Raw genomic sequence first — 13,568 nt, 5'->3', positions numbered from 1 at the left:
TTGATACAATCCGTTAGCCATATGTATGTATATATAAATGCCTCGCAGCGGAAAGATCACAAATACCTGACCTGAGGCTTTTAGCTGGCTCTCCATCACATAAGGGCGTGTGTCTATAAGACGGGGATTATGCATACCAACAGACAGTTTGTATGTATCATAAATAACCATTTAAAAGAATCGAATCGAATTGGTTTTTCAAAAATTTAACCCCTTTGGGATATCCTGAAACTGCATTTCGTAGCACATTGTCTCATAAATCATGCCACCCAGATGTATGTACATATATGTATGTATATGTATAAATAACACCCCGCATAGATCCGCTGCACAAGAAACCGCCAACATTTCATCGTTTTCATCTTTCGTCTAATTCCAAGGAATCGAAACAAAAGCCAAATATATTCTAATATAAAAAAAACCTAAAAAAAGCAGCTGCCGCGCTCCTTCCGAAAAAAAATTCGTAATAAAATATTAAAAATCAAAAAAAACAGAGAATTGGTTTATGTTGCCTTATAATGATATTTTAATACCCTTACCATTAAAAAAATGTATGAAATTCGTTTCTAAATTGAAGATAAGGCTCTTGAATTTAAATGGAATGAAATTTGCTAAATAGAACAAGTGTTACTTATCGTTAAGCGATCTAAGCAGTTGCTTTAGAGTCTAGTCCAAGAGATTGCCTATAAACTTTTGATAACCATCAAACTAAACCTTTTGCAAGGGTATTAAAATGAGAGAACAAAAGAAAAAAGAATCTGCGGCCATTAAAGAATCTTCTCTTTGTGCGGTTTATGGCATTGCTGCTGATGCTGCACCCATTTGAATTCGATGATAAAGCGATGAGGCTTCAAGGTTTCCAAATTGCTTTCAAATAGACGCCGATCCGAGGCGAGACGCGACGCCGATTTGAGTCGAGACGAGCCCCGTCTGTCCCCTATATTGGACTTCTGATTTTAGGCAGAAGAGGGCCAGAGAGTTTAACATATGAATGAAGGAAGACATTGTAGAAGGGCGGCAGAGAGGGAGACAGAACTCCCCCTTCGTATTTGATATATGCAAAGTCGACTATGATGATCATTATTATTATTATACGATGATGATGCCAGCCAGGGCGATATTTTGAAATAATTAAACGAGTGTCATTAAAATAAAATATATTAAGTGGAATCAACTATGTAAAAGTGTCATTAAAAAAAAAAAAAAGAATATACCCATATAGATTTATATTATAAGTGGATTCAACTATGTAAAATAATGTTACACGCTCTAACTGGAAATGGCAGCAAATAAATAAAAAGTCATTAAGATTTGTTTCTTTCGGCCTAGACGACCACTGATTATGGATGAGGCAAAACAAAAAGCAAAAAGAGAAACCAAAAACTTTGTTGTTTTTGTAGATTTTTTTGACTAAATACCATATAAAGCATTGAGGAACCAGAAATCAGACGAAACTCCACAGGCGGTTCTGGCTTTTGATGTAAGCCACTAACAAATGAGCTAAACAAATTTCAATCTTTAAGCAAAGAAAATGCAAATCGATTTGCTTGAAAAAATTCATTCACAACTAGCGACAGGTTACGGTCATATCGAATTGAACATATCTAACATGTCTTCAAACCTCAGAAAAATCTGCTTTGAAACGTGAAGAAAAATTGGACAGATAATTATTAAAGGTGTTTTTTCGCCTTGAGTGGAGGATGGATTGGACATTGGTTAGCAATTATGCTAATACCTTGCTGAAAATGGCTAACTAAAATCCATATTTAAATTATTAACACAGAAACGAAATCCAAATTCGGTTTCAACATTCAAAATGTTTAACATTAATCTTGACTGATAAATTAAAAAAGAATTAATTAAATCTCTTTTCGCTGCTCTCTGTTCAGCCATCGATTGCTATGCCATTTGGCATCTCTTTTGATGGTTTGCCTACTTATTATTATTATTATTATATTTTTTATTTTGTTCCTATTTTTTCTCGCTTTTTTTCGTTCTTTTTTTTTTTGGTATTATCTTTCTTTAGTTTTAAGTTTCTTAGAACGTGGGCGGAGTATACGGGCGTCTGGCAAAGTAATTTGTCTTGCATGCAGATCACGTAAACATATATATAGACATAAAAATGTATATAATTCATAAAGTAAAAACATTTAATTATAAACAAAAAACAAAAACAAAAAAAAAAAACCACCGAAATGGCAAAATTACAAAGAGACAGAGAGACATACAATACCCAAAAATTGCCATCAACACCCTAAAGTCACGCCTCGGCATCGCATTTTTGGTATAGTTTTGAAATTATTTGTCAGACTTTTTTCTTTTTTATTCACAACTCTGACAAGCTGTTTGTCAGTCGGCCCTCTAAACCTCTCTAAAGCGCCGTCCCCCCTTTGCCTAAATGTCATCCCCATCATGGGGAGTCATTGAGCCCGGGGTTCACGCCCATGAAATATGCATACAAATGGCCAAGATATCATATTTACGATTATTCTGATGTCAAGATGACAAGAATATTTGATTATTCTTTCATAAATTGTAAGCACTTGTCTTACAGTACTAACACCTTTATCAGTGTACATATGCTATATATGTAGGTAATGATAATGAGATTATGAAAGAGCATTTTGTGCTCCTTCATTAAATTCCAGCCTCAAAAGGACTTCGAGATGCTAATATTGGTGACTCTCAGAGAGATCGAAATCAAAAGCTTTATTGTGTTAAATACCTTCTTAAGATTGTTTTTGAATTTAAGTATTAAGTAGTTCATTGTTGTTATGGACTAATCGCTAGGAATTAGTATTAGGGTATCTATTAAGTCGTTGATTGTTTGTTATGCATGGGCTATAAATTTGTTCATAATTCTTTTTTCTTTTCTTTTTTTTTTTTTGATTTCTTGTCTTAAAAGTCAATGAACGCTGAAAATTTTCTTCAAAGTAAATTGAAGACAAAATAAATAAAGAAAAAAAGAAGAAAAGAAAAAAACAACAACAAGGGGGGACAACGTAAAAACGCGCAAACCGACGATGTACGGCGACGAACCAACGACAAAAGAAACAATAACAACAACAACTACAAAAAAATAAATATTCAAATTCTATATAATGTGCAAAATTTGGTTGAAATACAAATTGGATAGCGCACCCATAGAATAATATAATACCAACAATAACCATAAAATCCCAAGTACATGCTTACATATAGCAAATCAAAGCGCCACATTGACCGTACGTACAATATAAGTTTTAAACTTGGCACAACAACAACACACAAATCTATTTTCAAATGCAAAATAAAATAAAAAATATTGTCACTATTTTTCATGTGGGGATTTATCATATACATACAAGAAACAAATGGATAAGCTAGAATAGGGCCTGACAACGCAGCAATTGACGCCACAATACATCAGATGTAGATCTCTTCACATACATAAGCATATACATATACATATTTTCGAGGGTTATATTAACAGATTCCGAACAGAAGACATATTGCTATAAGCCAATTAGCATTGGTTTAAACACAATCAGTTTTCTTCTAGCCAAAGACAGTCTATTGTCATTGAGCTAAACACATTGAAGCGTAAACTGGGATTCAAACTAAATTCGCTAATGCAAACTTATGTATGTAGAAAAAATGAAGTAACTTCGTCTCGTCGGCTTCGGTATACCATGCAGAAAGCTTGGTTTTTGATGAAGCTTGGTAGGTTGCTAGAAATTAGTAGGACGGTGGGACATGACTAGAACATTAGAAACACTTTGTCAATTTGACCGCTATAGCGGTCCTCTGATTTTTTTTATGTTTCGTTGCCTGCCTGTTACATACATTTTGGCGACTGTAATATACCATTTCACCCCATGGTATAAAAACAGACATTTAGCTTCGATGTCAATGTCAGATCCAGCTCGCCTCTCATGGGGGTTACACGCATACACATGGCCGGCAGCAATGGGTTATCAGTTTTAGCTTCGTGTCCAACTTACCTACTACATCGACAAATGCTTCAACGTCGCCGGCCCACTTCCTAATGCGCAACATTATTGATTCCATATTCATCTGACTTCGTGTTGTTTTTCGAAAAACAGAAAAAAGTCAACCACAACAACAAAGCAATTTACATTAACTTACATAAAACGCCTTGTACTTGTATGTAGCTATGGAAAAGCGTTGATAAAATGTTAATTGCCTCAGGTTAATTATGTTCTTCCCATTTTAATATTTTTCTCACAGGCAAAAAAATGTCACGTCCCCATAATAGGCCAACACCTATGGATACGATTGAATGGAATTGGATGTGGTTTTACACCTTGCTTAACTTTGACAATTGTGTGTAACTGTGTGTGTGTGTGTGTGTGTGAGTGTTCCTAAAAAATTAATAAAGTGCACTTAAAATACAATTCGTGTATTGCATTTACGTTTCACTCAAATGAAGCTCAAAAAATGACATCGAAAAATTTGCTGCATTTGCATATAAATGGTATGGCAGCTGATGCATCAAGTACAGGTAAGCACAGTAGACATTAACTATATTTGACGTTGAGTTTAATTTAAAATTTGATTACAATAAAATTTAAAAATAACTGCTCTAATGCTCCAAATTAACCACCGATATTCTATTTGAATGATTTATTATAACAAATCTCTTTGTCATAGTTCCAAAACGGAACTTCAGTCACTTGAGCGACAATTTTAATATTTGTTTGCTACTCTGATTAGATGTTAAGAGGTTAACACATATATATTCTTATGAAAAAGAAAACGTATACGCAATACGTATACGAACAGTGTGACTCAGCAGCACATGGACATAAGTATCTGCAATTTGTTATATCTTTAACTGATAAGATTATCCTACCAAAAAAGACTATATCTCTTTACAGATTTAAAGCATCATTTTCAATAAGATATATTCTCTTAAAGTAAGAGTTAACGCAAACAAAAGTGAGAGAATGTTAACTGATTAACAACATCTACCTATTATGTATATATGCAGATGTATCAAATTGATCAACTTGATAAATAAATATTTATATTATCTTTATAAATATTTTATTAATATATAAAGTGATCCAAGAGAAGATGTTGACTTATCTTATCTTATTTCCATCCGGTGCGCGGAGTGTTGGACAGCTTTTACTTCTTATCAGGAAATAAGGGACACCAAGCGTCTGTCTGAGAGACGAGGCAAGAAGTGAAAATGAAATGAACTGACTGGACTGAAACGTTAAATGGGCTTCTTTTGGGCCATGATGGACTAATATTAGTTGGCGAAATGATGTATGAAATCCTTTCATTTTCATCTGAAAGCGATGTACAAATGGAATATATAGAAGGCATTGAAATCACCTCATCTTTAGCATGGTTCCCATCACAGACTTCAACAGAAAAGCAAAAAAAAATATTTGCCACTGTCGGCTTGCAATGTGCCGAATTGACATTTGTTTGTTGTTGTTGTTACTTTTATTGTTGCCAACTACATAAATACATACACATAAAGCACATATAAACAGACAACATATACATACATACATAGGAAAAAAGGAACAAAAAAATAAAGACATATACATACATACATACATATGGAAATACATACAAAAGCCCGGCCTGTGCAGTGAACCGTGTATATTCAAATGCGGATGGTCACAACGACGCTGCTTTCTTTGTGTCTTGGGTTTTTAATCAAAAAAAAATACATATATATATGTATATGTATGTTGTACAACATATGCACCGATTTTAAAATACTCTAAATATGCTAAATAAGCCACGACATAAGCATGATCTATAAGCCACATGTCTAGATTGATACATCTATTTTGGGGTTTAATATAGTCATTTACCTTCTCCCTTGGACTAGAGAGTATATAACAAAGTTGACAGAAAAATATCAACAACTAAAATGGGACAAAAACAAAAGCACAAGAGAACCCAAAAAACCAAAAACAAAAAAAAAGAGGAAAAAACACCGAAAACGAGACGAGCACACAAAAATAGCGACAAATCAACCGAAATAATAAAAGAAGCGAAAGAACGCGACAAATCGATGCGAAATCAAAGCAATAAATTAAGTTTGATTTTCGCTACGCCAGCCGATTTTTGAATTTGTCTGGCCGCCCAGCAACGGTCGGAACTAAAGAACCCAAACACGAGCCCAAGCCTCGATTCTCTAGCATCAGAAAGGCGGACTGTGGCGCGGGATCTAGGGAAATGAAAGTATGCAAAGGCACCAACAGGGCTAGACATTTTTACCTGTTTATCAATTTTTTTACACGGATATGGCTCTGGCGGCGGTCCTTTGTAGTAATGCCTCAGCATGGTCTCTCCATCCACGTCATCCGGATGTATGACCTTGTCCTTTGGCCCTAATTTCGGTGGCAGGAAACTTGCATGCACTGACTCCGCACTCTTCCCTCGACCAGGATCAACATTATCATCCAAATCCACATCATCATGGACATCATCTTCATCGTTGTCGTCGTCGTCGTCGTCGTCCGTTTGTGGATCGGGTGTGTGGCAGATTGTTGTGCTGGCTGTGTGATTGCTGCGGGCCGAGGCAATCGAACGTAATGTTCCACTGCCGCAACTGTTCGTTTTGGCATGGCTATGCCTAATCAGTGAGGTATCGATATCATTATTGGCGGTATGTGGAGTATATAATTCTTCAGACATGACTGTCTGATGAATAGGCGTTATAACTGAGCTGGATCTCATTTATGTATAGTTGTTGTAGGTACGTGCAAAAATTTACGCAAAACTTTACTAAACTGTTGCGGGTCCGTTCATCAGCTTATCGCTTGGATTATGTTTTCTCTTCGGTTGTTTCTTTTATTTTATTTTCTCTTCGGTTTTCTGTTGGTTTTCTTTGTTAATTAAAATGCGGCATGCGCCCTCGTACTCCCGCCTCAGCCAACATTAGCCCATATATGTATGTATTTGTAGAGATATATCTAAGCAGATAGTACTGTTGCTGTGTAACTATTGAAGTTAAATTTAAGACTATAAAATCACATTTATCTTTATGTTTGTCGTCTGTTCACTATGCTTTAGTTCGAAATTTTCAAGAATATTCAATGTTAAGTTCAATTCTAAACGTTTTTGAATTAAGGGCTGATGCTGCATTTTGCAGATTTTCGGGTTATCGGGTTTTATATCGATTATCAGCGGTACACAATTAGTTATGCCTTAATTCTTAGGATCGGCTGAATTGCCGATTCGCTAAGTTTGGCATAATTTTGACATTTTTTATATAAATTTAAAGCACCGGACGAAAAAAAATAATATCAACGATGTGGAAAGAAACGAAAATGACTCGTTCCGCGCGTTTCGTTTCGGTCGAGTTCCCACTTGTTACTGATCGGCGACAAAACGATCGCTCATGAGCAGCCGCAGCAGTTCCACTGCCTAAAAGCGAAGCACAGCATCAAAACTGCCCAAGAGCAAATATTTTATTCTTCGTAAAAGAGCATGTACAATATGTTTGGTCTTTTCGTTTATCTTGGAAGCCGTGACTTAATATTAATGGCCAAACGATCCTACAGGATGGTGGCTTGCCAAAAGCTTACCCAACGAAACTTCTGAGACATGTTATTTGAGCGACTGCTCAGTCTTGTTCTCACCTATGCAAACACACACACACAGTATGCCAGTGCTGCCATAATTTCTCAGCCAGAAAAGCTAAAGTATGAGAGAGGGAGAGCGAATTTGACAAACAAGTTAATCGACTGCCATGAAGTTTGAATACCCTTTAAGCAAATTTTCAAGCGTCTTTAACTGTCAAGCTGAACCAATCAATCACAAAGCCAATTTCAATGAATTTCAACTAAAAATTAATTACCTGATTTAACTAGTCAGTCAAACATATGTATAAGTCCCACAATGGACGCTTACACTGTACTACATGAAAACTGTCCTGGTAGAAGTTAAAGCTAACTCCGCTTGTAAGGGTATAAAAAAAAGAGAGCCACTCTTAAGACTCTTGACCACTATGGTCAGCAAAAGTCTCTCTCTCTCTCTCTCTCTCAACTCACTCTCTTTTATTAGCATTACTCAAAGTTCCATCACCTCTTTATCACTTTCGATTTCGATTCGATTTAAAATTTTCATGCAAAATTTTGATCTTGTGATCATCAGTGTTGTTTTTAGGTAACTTAATCTAGAATTGTTTGTTATAAGCAAAACGTGTAGAATATTAAGTAAATATTAGATTACTGAAATCAGTTAGTGATGGTGATGGAAGCTATAAAGAACTGTAATAATTATAGTGATTAATATTACACAGTCATACAAAATTTTGATATCCTGATTCAGTGGAAAATATCGGTTTGACCATAATGATGACTTTTGTATGTATGTATGAGCAACATAATCAAGCAATATTTTAATAACGTCACAGGCCCCAAAAATAGTTTATCATCATCTGTGGCTCATTCTTTGCCTTCAAAAATAAAATGGAGCACCATTGGGATCTTTTCCATAGAAATTTTGTTCTATGGCAAAAATTACCATATGTAGCAATTGACCTTATTGTATATTAAATATTTTCTTTAATTAAAGACAACAACACTAAGAATTAATCAATTAAAAGAGAGAACGCTCGTTTGCCACATTAAAATATAGTTAAAAATTAAAAATCCATTTTAGCAAACTTTTTTGCTGCAGCAGCACTAATACACACACACACACACTTAAAGATGAACACATACAGCAAAGAAAAATGAATTCCAAAACAATATTTATATAAATTTATATATACCTAAGTTCATACATACATATTTATGCATAGCTTAATATCTGAACAAGATCCTCAAATGAAAAAGTTGACGCAGGGCAACAGAATCAACAGAAGCGTGTAAGAGGGAAGAGGGGTGGCGGGAATGGGGCAGCATGTAACGCATGTTTTGTAATTATTAACAACAAACGAAACTTAAATAGAAACCAACAGAATTAAACTCAATGGAAAAATTATATACAGAGGCTGGTCGAAATACCAAAATGTTACAAAACCAACATAAAATTGATGAAGTAAATCAACCCGAAAATTTTGTATGCTCTAAAAAAAAAGTCAGCAGTTCAAAAACCTTATACCTTATTTAAGAAAGTTGTTTTCTCTTAAAGAAATAGAAGATAAGATAAGATAATTTGACTGTTTAGCATGCGATATAGTTAGCAACTAAACAAATCTAAACAGCATACATAATTTTATCGCTAATATGACTTTAGTTAGATTCACGATGTTTTCATTCTGTGAATTTGCAGGAAGCAACCCATGAAAAGAAAATATTCTGCAGAAATTTCTAAATTTAAATTGGACAAGGAGGCCGCCCTGTTGAAGGGCATTCAAGTGTCTGGTATATACACATGTAAAGTCATGTAATGCAATGCAGTATAATGTATGCTTATTTTAGTAGTGAATAAACAATCATTGTGACTGAATAAGCTACTCCTCCATTTATGTATTCCTCCCAGATGTTAATGATCAAACACACTCGAGATGAGACGAGACGGAACTATAAGAGGAGCGGCTAAGGCCAAGACTGTGACCACAAGCCGCAATGTATCTATCCATATATCTGTTTATCTATGTATATCCCCACATCTATGTATCTATCTATGAACATATGTACATACGTACATATACATATATGTTGCCATTCTCTATATGTATCTATAGTCGGTCCATTGTATCATCTCATCTAATTAACGCATTTAGACCATTAGACGGCAGACCAGCACGCGCAGCTATAAACTTTTGTTATCATTAAAATGCCAAAATAGAATCCGATATATGGAGGCAAGACAAGACAAGGGATGTTGCCACATACTCCCTAGATCAAAAAATCCCAGATCCCAGATCTCTCTTTAATTTTTTGTTGTACATTTTTACCATATCGAAACAATCAAAATCTTGAATATATGCAATTCTGCTGCTGGCATCCCGCCCCCCCAAAACCAAAATCAACTTGAAGATCAGACACAGACGAAATATCTGTGGGCAGGGGGAGGTGTAGGCGGATCCAGTCAGACGCCCTGTCTGTCTATTCGTGCGTGTGTCCAACACGCGCTGCCCTCTTAGTCATTAGCGTGCTGGCGATAGTTTGCAGCGTTTTCATTAAGTTGTTGTTGTTTTTTCCTCTCCCGCACACTTGATTGATAAATATTGATCCTGATTGAATGATGGAAAGCTTGCGAAAACTTAAAATAGCCATTCAAAGGCCAACGCCATCGAAATAATAAAGAGCTCAGGTTTTTAAGTTGTTCGGACAGCTGCTCCTCAATCAAATCGAATTAAATATCTGGGCTAACTAAACAGAAACCCTTTTTTTTTGTATTGTACATGTGTGCCGCTCCTCTCGATTCGGTTTTGTCGGCTTGTGATGTCTAAATTCTTCAAAAATCAAACTCAATTACGTTTGCTGTCAATCAGCATCGGCATCCCATGAGACATGCGTAAGAGGAAGGCTTTTTTACTTCATGCATACATATGTACATATTTATGCATGTATATATCTTCCAAAGATACATTTCACTTAAGTGTATGGCATATATCATCCATAAAACTAGCGGATCGAATACTATCTCATGTATAGTCTGCGAGCAGCAGATGGCGATTGCGATGGTGATGCTGATGCTGATGCCGATTGCTTTGGGTAAATGGGTATAGATGAGGACGTGCGTTGACCCGGTTCAGGGCCAGCCAACACCCACACATTGGGCAAATATAAACTAATAGATGATATACATACATATATAGATAGATTTATATATATATATATATATGTTAGATAATTATATAAAATATACATAGAATGCCAGCCAGTCGGACTAACCAAATTGTACTCATTGGGTTTTTGCAAAAAAAAGGCAACACAAAAAAAATAAGTGAAATTTATGAGCATCATATGGAAGTTAAAAGAAAATCTACACTCTAAAAAACACGAGTTTCTCAATTCGAATTGTAGCATAAATAGGGCTCTGAAATGTGGGGAACTTGTGCTCCTTCAAGTATGCTATGAGCAGTTCAAGAAGTCCGTTTTTGAAACATAGAATGGAATGTTGGAGTTTCCTATAAATAAAAAACAAATTTTAAAGCAAATATTTATAGGAATAAGAATATTCAAGCTAAAAGGTGTACCAAAAGGTAATATTTATGTACAAACAATCAACACATTTCCAGCATATAGCATACTTTCAGGAGAAAGGTACCCTTATTTCAAAGCCTAGTTTTGCCAAGGGAGTTAAGCATGTTAAGATCTTTTCTTGCAGTGTAATAAATACATTAAAGAAAAAAGTAAATTGAAACTATATCATAAAAGATGAGTGCCCGCTGAAAGGCATGATCATTAAAAATCAACTAAAACTCATGTATATATAAGTGTATATAGAATAGCCTCAAGGTTTGACTATCTCTTTGAACTCAACTGAAGAAAGATATAAGACAAACTATCTCAATCAATAAGTGGATAGATATCAAACAATGCCTCAAAGAAGAACAAAAGATTATAAACTTAAGCATTTATGGATTCAAGTTCTTGGTTCTTTCAATTGAAAAATATGTTTGAATTTCTTAAATTATTCAATGAATAAGAATCGAGGCTTTAATTTGATATGGGGTGGGCTCAGAAACAGAGAGAGATAGAGAGAGCAACATAAAAAAAAAGAGGAGAAAAAAAAGAATGAAAGAATGAAATTTATATTTCTTTCTGAATAATTCGTTTTGTTCATTGATTCCGAAAACGTAATTGAATGCAGACAACAATTTACAAATACAAATACATTATATTAGAAAACGAAGGCAGACAAATTAGCATAATGCTCAACATGAGCCCAAATTATGTCGATTTCGCACTACGTCAGCAGCAAGAGCTCATCGAGTCGACAACCTATCCAATTGCAATTGCAATCGCAATTGCGGCTTATACTCTCATATGGCCCTAAGCCGTATGCTTAATACTGTTCTGCATTTTGGAAAATTGCAAATGCTAATGGGCTTATTCCATAGAACTGAACCACCACTCCACACACACACACACACACTCGATCAGCACTCGATTGCAACACCATCAACTTCACCATTTGCCGACTGGAGCGTCAATTGATCCTCGACAGTGATAGAGGCAGCTGTGCCGTCTTGAGTCACTGCAGCTGCCATTACAAGCCGATCTAGTCGATGTCGTGGATGTCGATGCTCATTTGCCTAGCTTGGGTTAAAGAAACAGGCGTTAAGTTTACACCTCCGGCTGCATACACAATTCAATGAATGTTGCCTTGAACTATTGACATTATATTAAAGGCGCATTTTAATTACGCTTTGATATATTGAACAGCTTTTGGCCAACTTGTTGCAGCTCTATTGTGTTGCATAATGCTTGCCGGGAGGCACTATAAATATATTGGGTATCTACTGGCCGGTGGCTAGTGGCAGTCGATGGTGGGTCAGAAGTGCTGCGACTTCCTCGTTACGGTAGCGCCAGTTCAATTGTCATTATGATTTATCAACAACCAGCCACTGGGGCCATAAATTACTTAATAGGCATTAAACAAAATTAATTACTCTATTGCCTAAGAATCCACAAGAAACCTCCTCCGCCCAGACAAAGTCCCCTCTCTTGATCACATCGAGATGACTTAAGCCCATGGTAATTGACCTTTTTTTGAAACAACTAAACGAAATGAATTATTATCTTGTTAATTGTCACGTACAAATTTATTAAGTGGATGTGAATAAATATGGCTAACATATGCAGGACAGAACCACAATAGCAACAATTGACATTATGACAGACACCAGAGCCATGTTGGGTAGAGTAAGTGACTTGGTGGCTATGAATTTACATGACCATCGTTTGGGTTTCTGCCACCCAAGAAACTAAAGTGCAGACTATTGAGGAATTTCATCAATTGCACGAAGGTAGTTTGCTTATAGAGTTAGCTTAATGTATACACTGAAAGAACTTACGAGTATCTGATTACTAAAATCCTATAAGAACACTTTGAAGCAGTTGCTGCTGTTAGTCTAGTCACCTTTCCCTGGTTAAGATTAGATCAAATTTCATTTGAACTAATCTTCTTTGTCAGATTCAGTCGGAGGCAGGCAATAAGCCATCTTTCTTTTCTCATAAACTTAAGTTTCGTGAATAAACAATGAAACAACTTTTCAGTTAACAAAAAACGCTGTAAAGCTTTGCTAATCCTGCTATGTGGCTTCTTTTAAGCCGACCTTTACGTACTCGAGTAATTTTATGGGTAGCATTACAAAGTAATTACTTCCAAGTACATTACTTTCATTTCAGACTTTTATTTTAATCGAATTTTGGAATACAAAAACGTTTTCTGAGTGTAAGAGCTTTTCAAAACCATATGCATACTAAAGACAATGCATGGTCAGAGATATAATTAATTTGATTTATTGTTTAGAATTTGCTTAGTTCATTAAATCGGTAAATAAAAAGTGCTGCATGAAATTAGCATAATTCTTTAAAGGCGGACGCTATTTATAACTGTATTGACAGGCCTGTTTATACCTGTCCAAGAGCATTGTAATATTTAGCCATGGGAACAAAAACCTACTT

General features: G+C 35.5%; 2 protein-coding genes across 6 annotated transcripts in view; one reads left to right on the top strand and one right to left on the bottom strand.

Moving 5' to 3' along the window:
* Positions 1-7,348, bottom strand: part of AdamTS-A (ADAM metallopeptidase with thrombospondin type 1 motif A) — a 39,635-nt gene extending 32,287 nt beyond the window's left edge. The window contains exon 1 of one of the 2 annotated variants that reach the window (XM_068300610.1): positions 6,250-7,348. In XM_068300610.1, coding sequence (XP_068156711.1) covers positions 6,250-6,711 — 462 coding nt within the window. In that variant the 5' untranslated portion in view covers positions 6,712-7,348. The remainder of the gene's footprint in view (positions 1-6,249) is intronic. The other variant, XM_068300606.1, reaches the window with a different exon arrangement.
* B9d1 (B9 domain-containing protein 1) overlaps positions 1-13,568 on the top strand; it is a 42,895-nt gene that overhangs the window by 28,134 nt on the left and 1,193 nt on the right. Inside the window, exon 1 of one of the 4 annotated variants that reach the window (XM_068300615.1) lies at positions 4,449-4,504. The exons of 2 other annotated variants lie outside the window; for them this stretch is intronic. In XM_068300615.1, coding sequence (XP_068156716.1) covers positions 4,475-4,504 — 30 coding nt within the window. In that variant the 5' untranslated portion in view covers positions 4,449-4,474. Of the gene's footprint in view, positions 1-4,448; positions 4,505-13,568 lie in introns of those variants that run through there. One more of the 4 variants, XM_068300618.1, reaches the window with a different exon arrangement.

The sequence above is a fragment of the Drosophila tropicalis genome, unplaced genomic scaffold (assembly GCF_018151085.1).
Source record: "Drosophila tropicalis isolate 14030-0801.00 unplaced genomic scaffold, ASM1815108v1 contig_878, whole genome shotgun sequence".
NCBI classification, from domain to species: Eukaryota; Metazoa; Arthropoda; class Insecta; order Diptera; family Drosophilidae; genus Drosophila; species Drosophila tropicalis.
The sequence above is the reverse complement of the archived record's forward strand: the minus strand, read 5'-3'. Positions and strand labels throughout refer to the sequence as shown.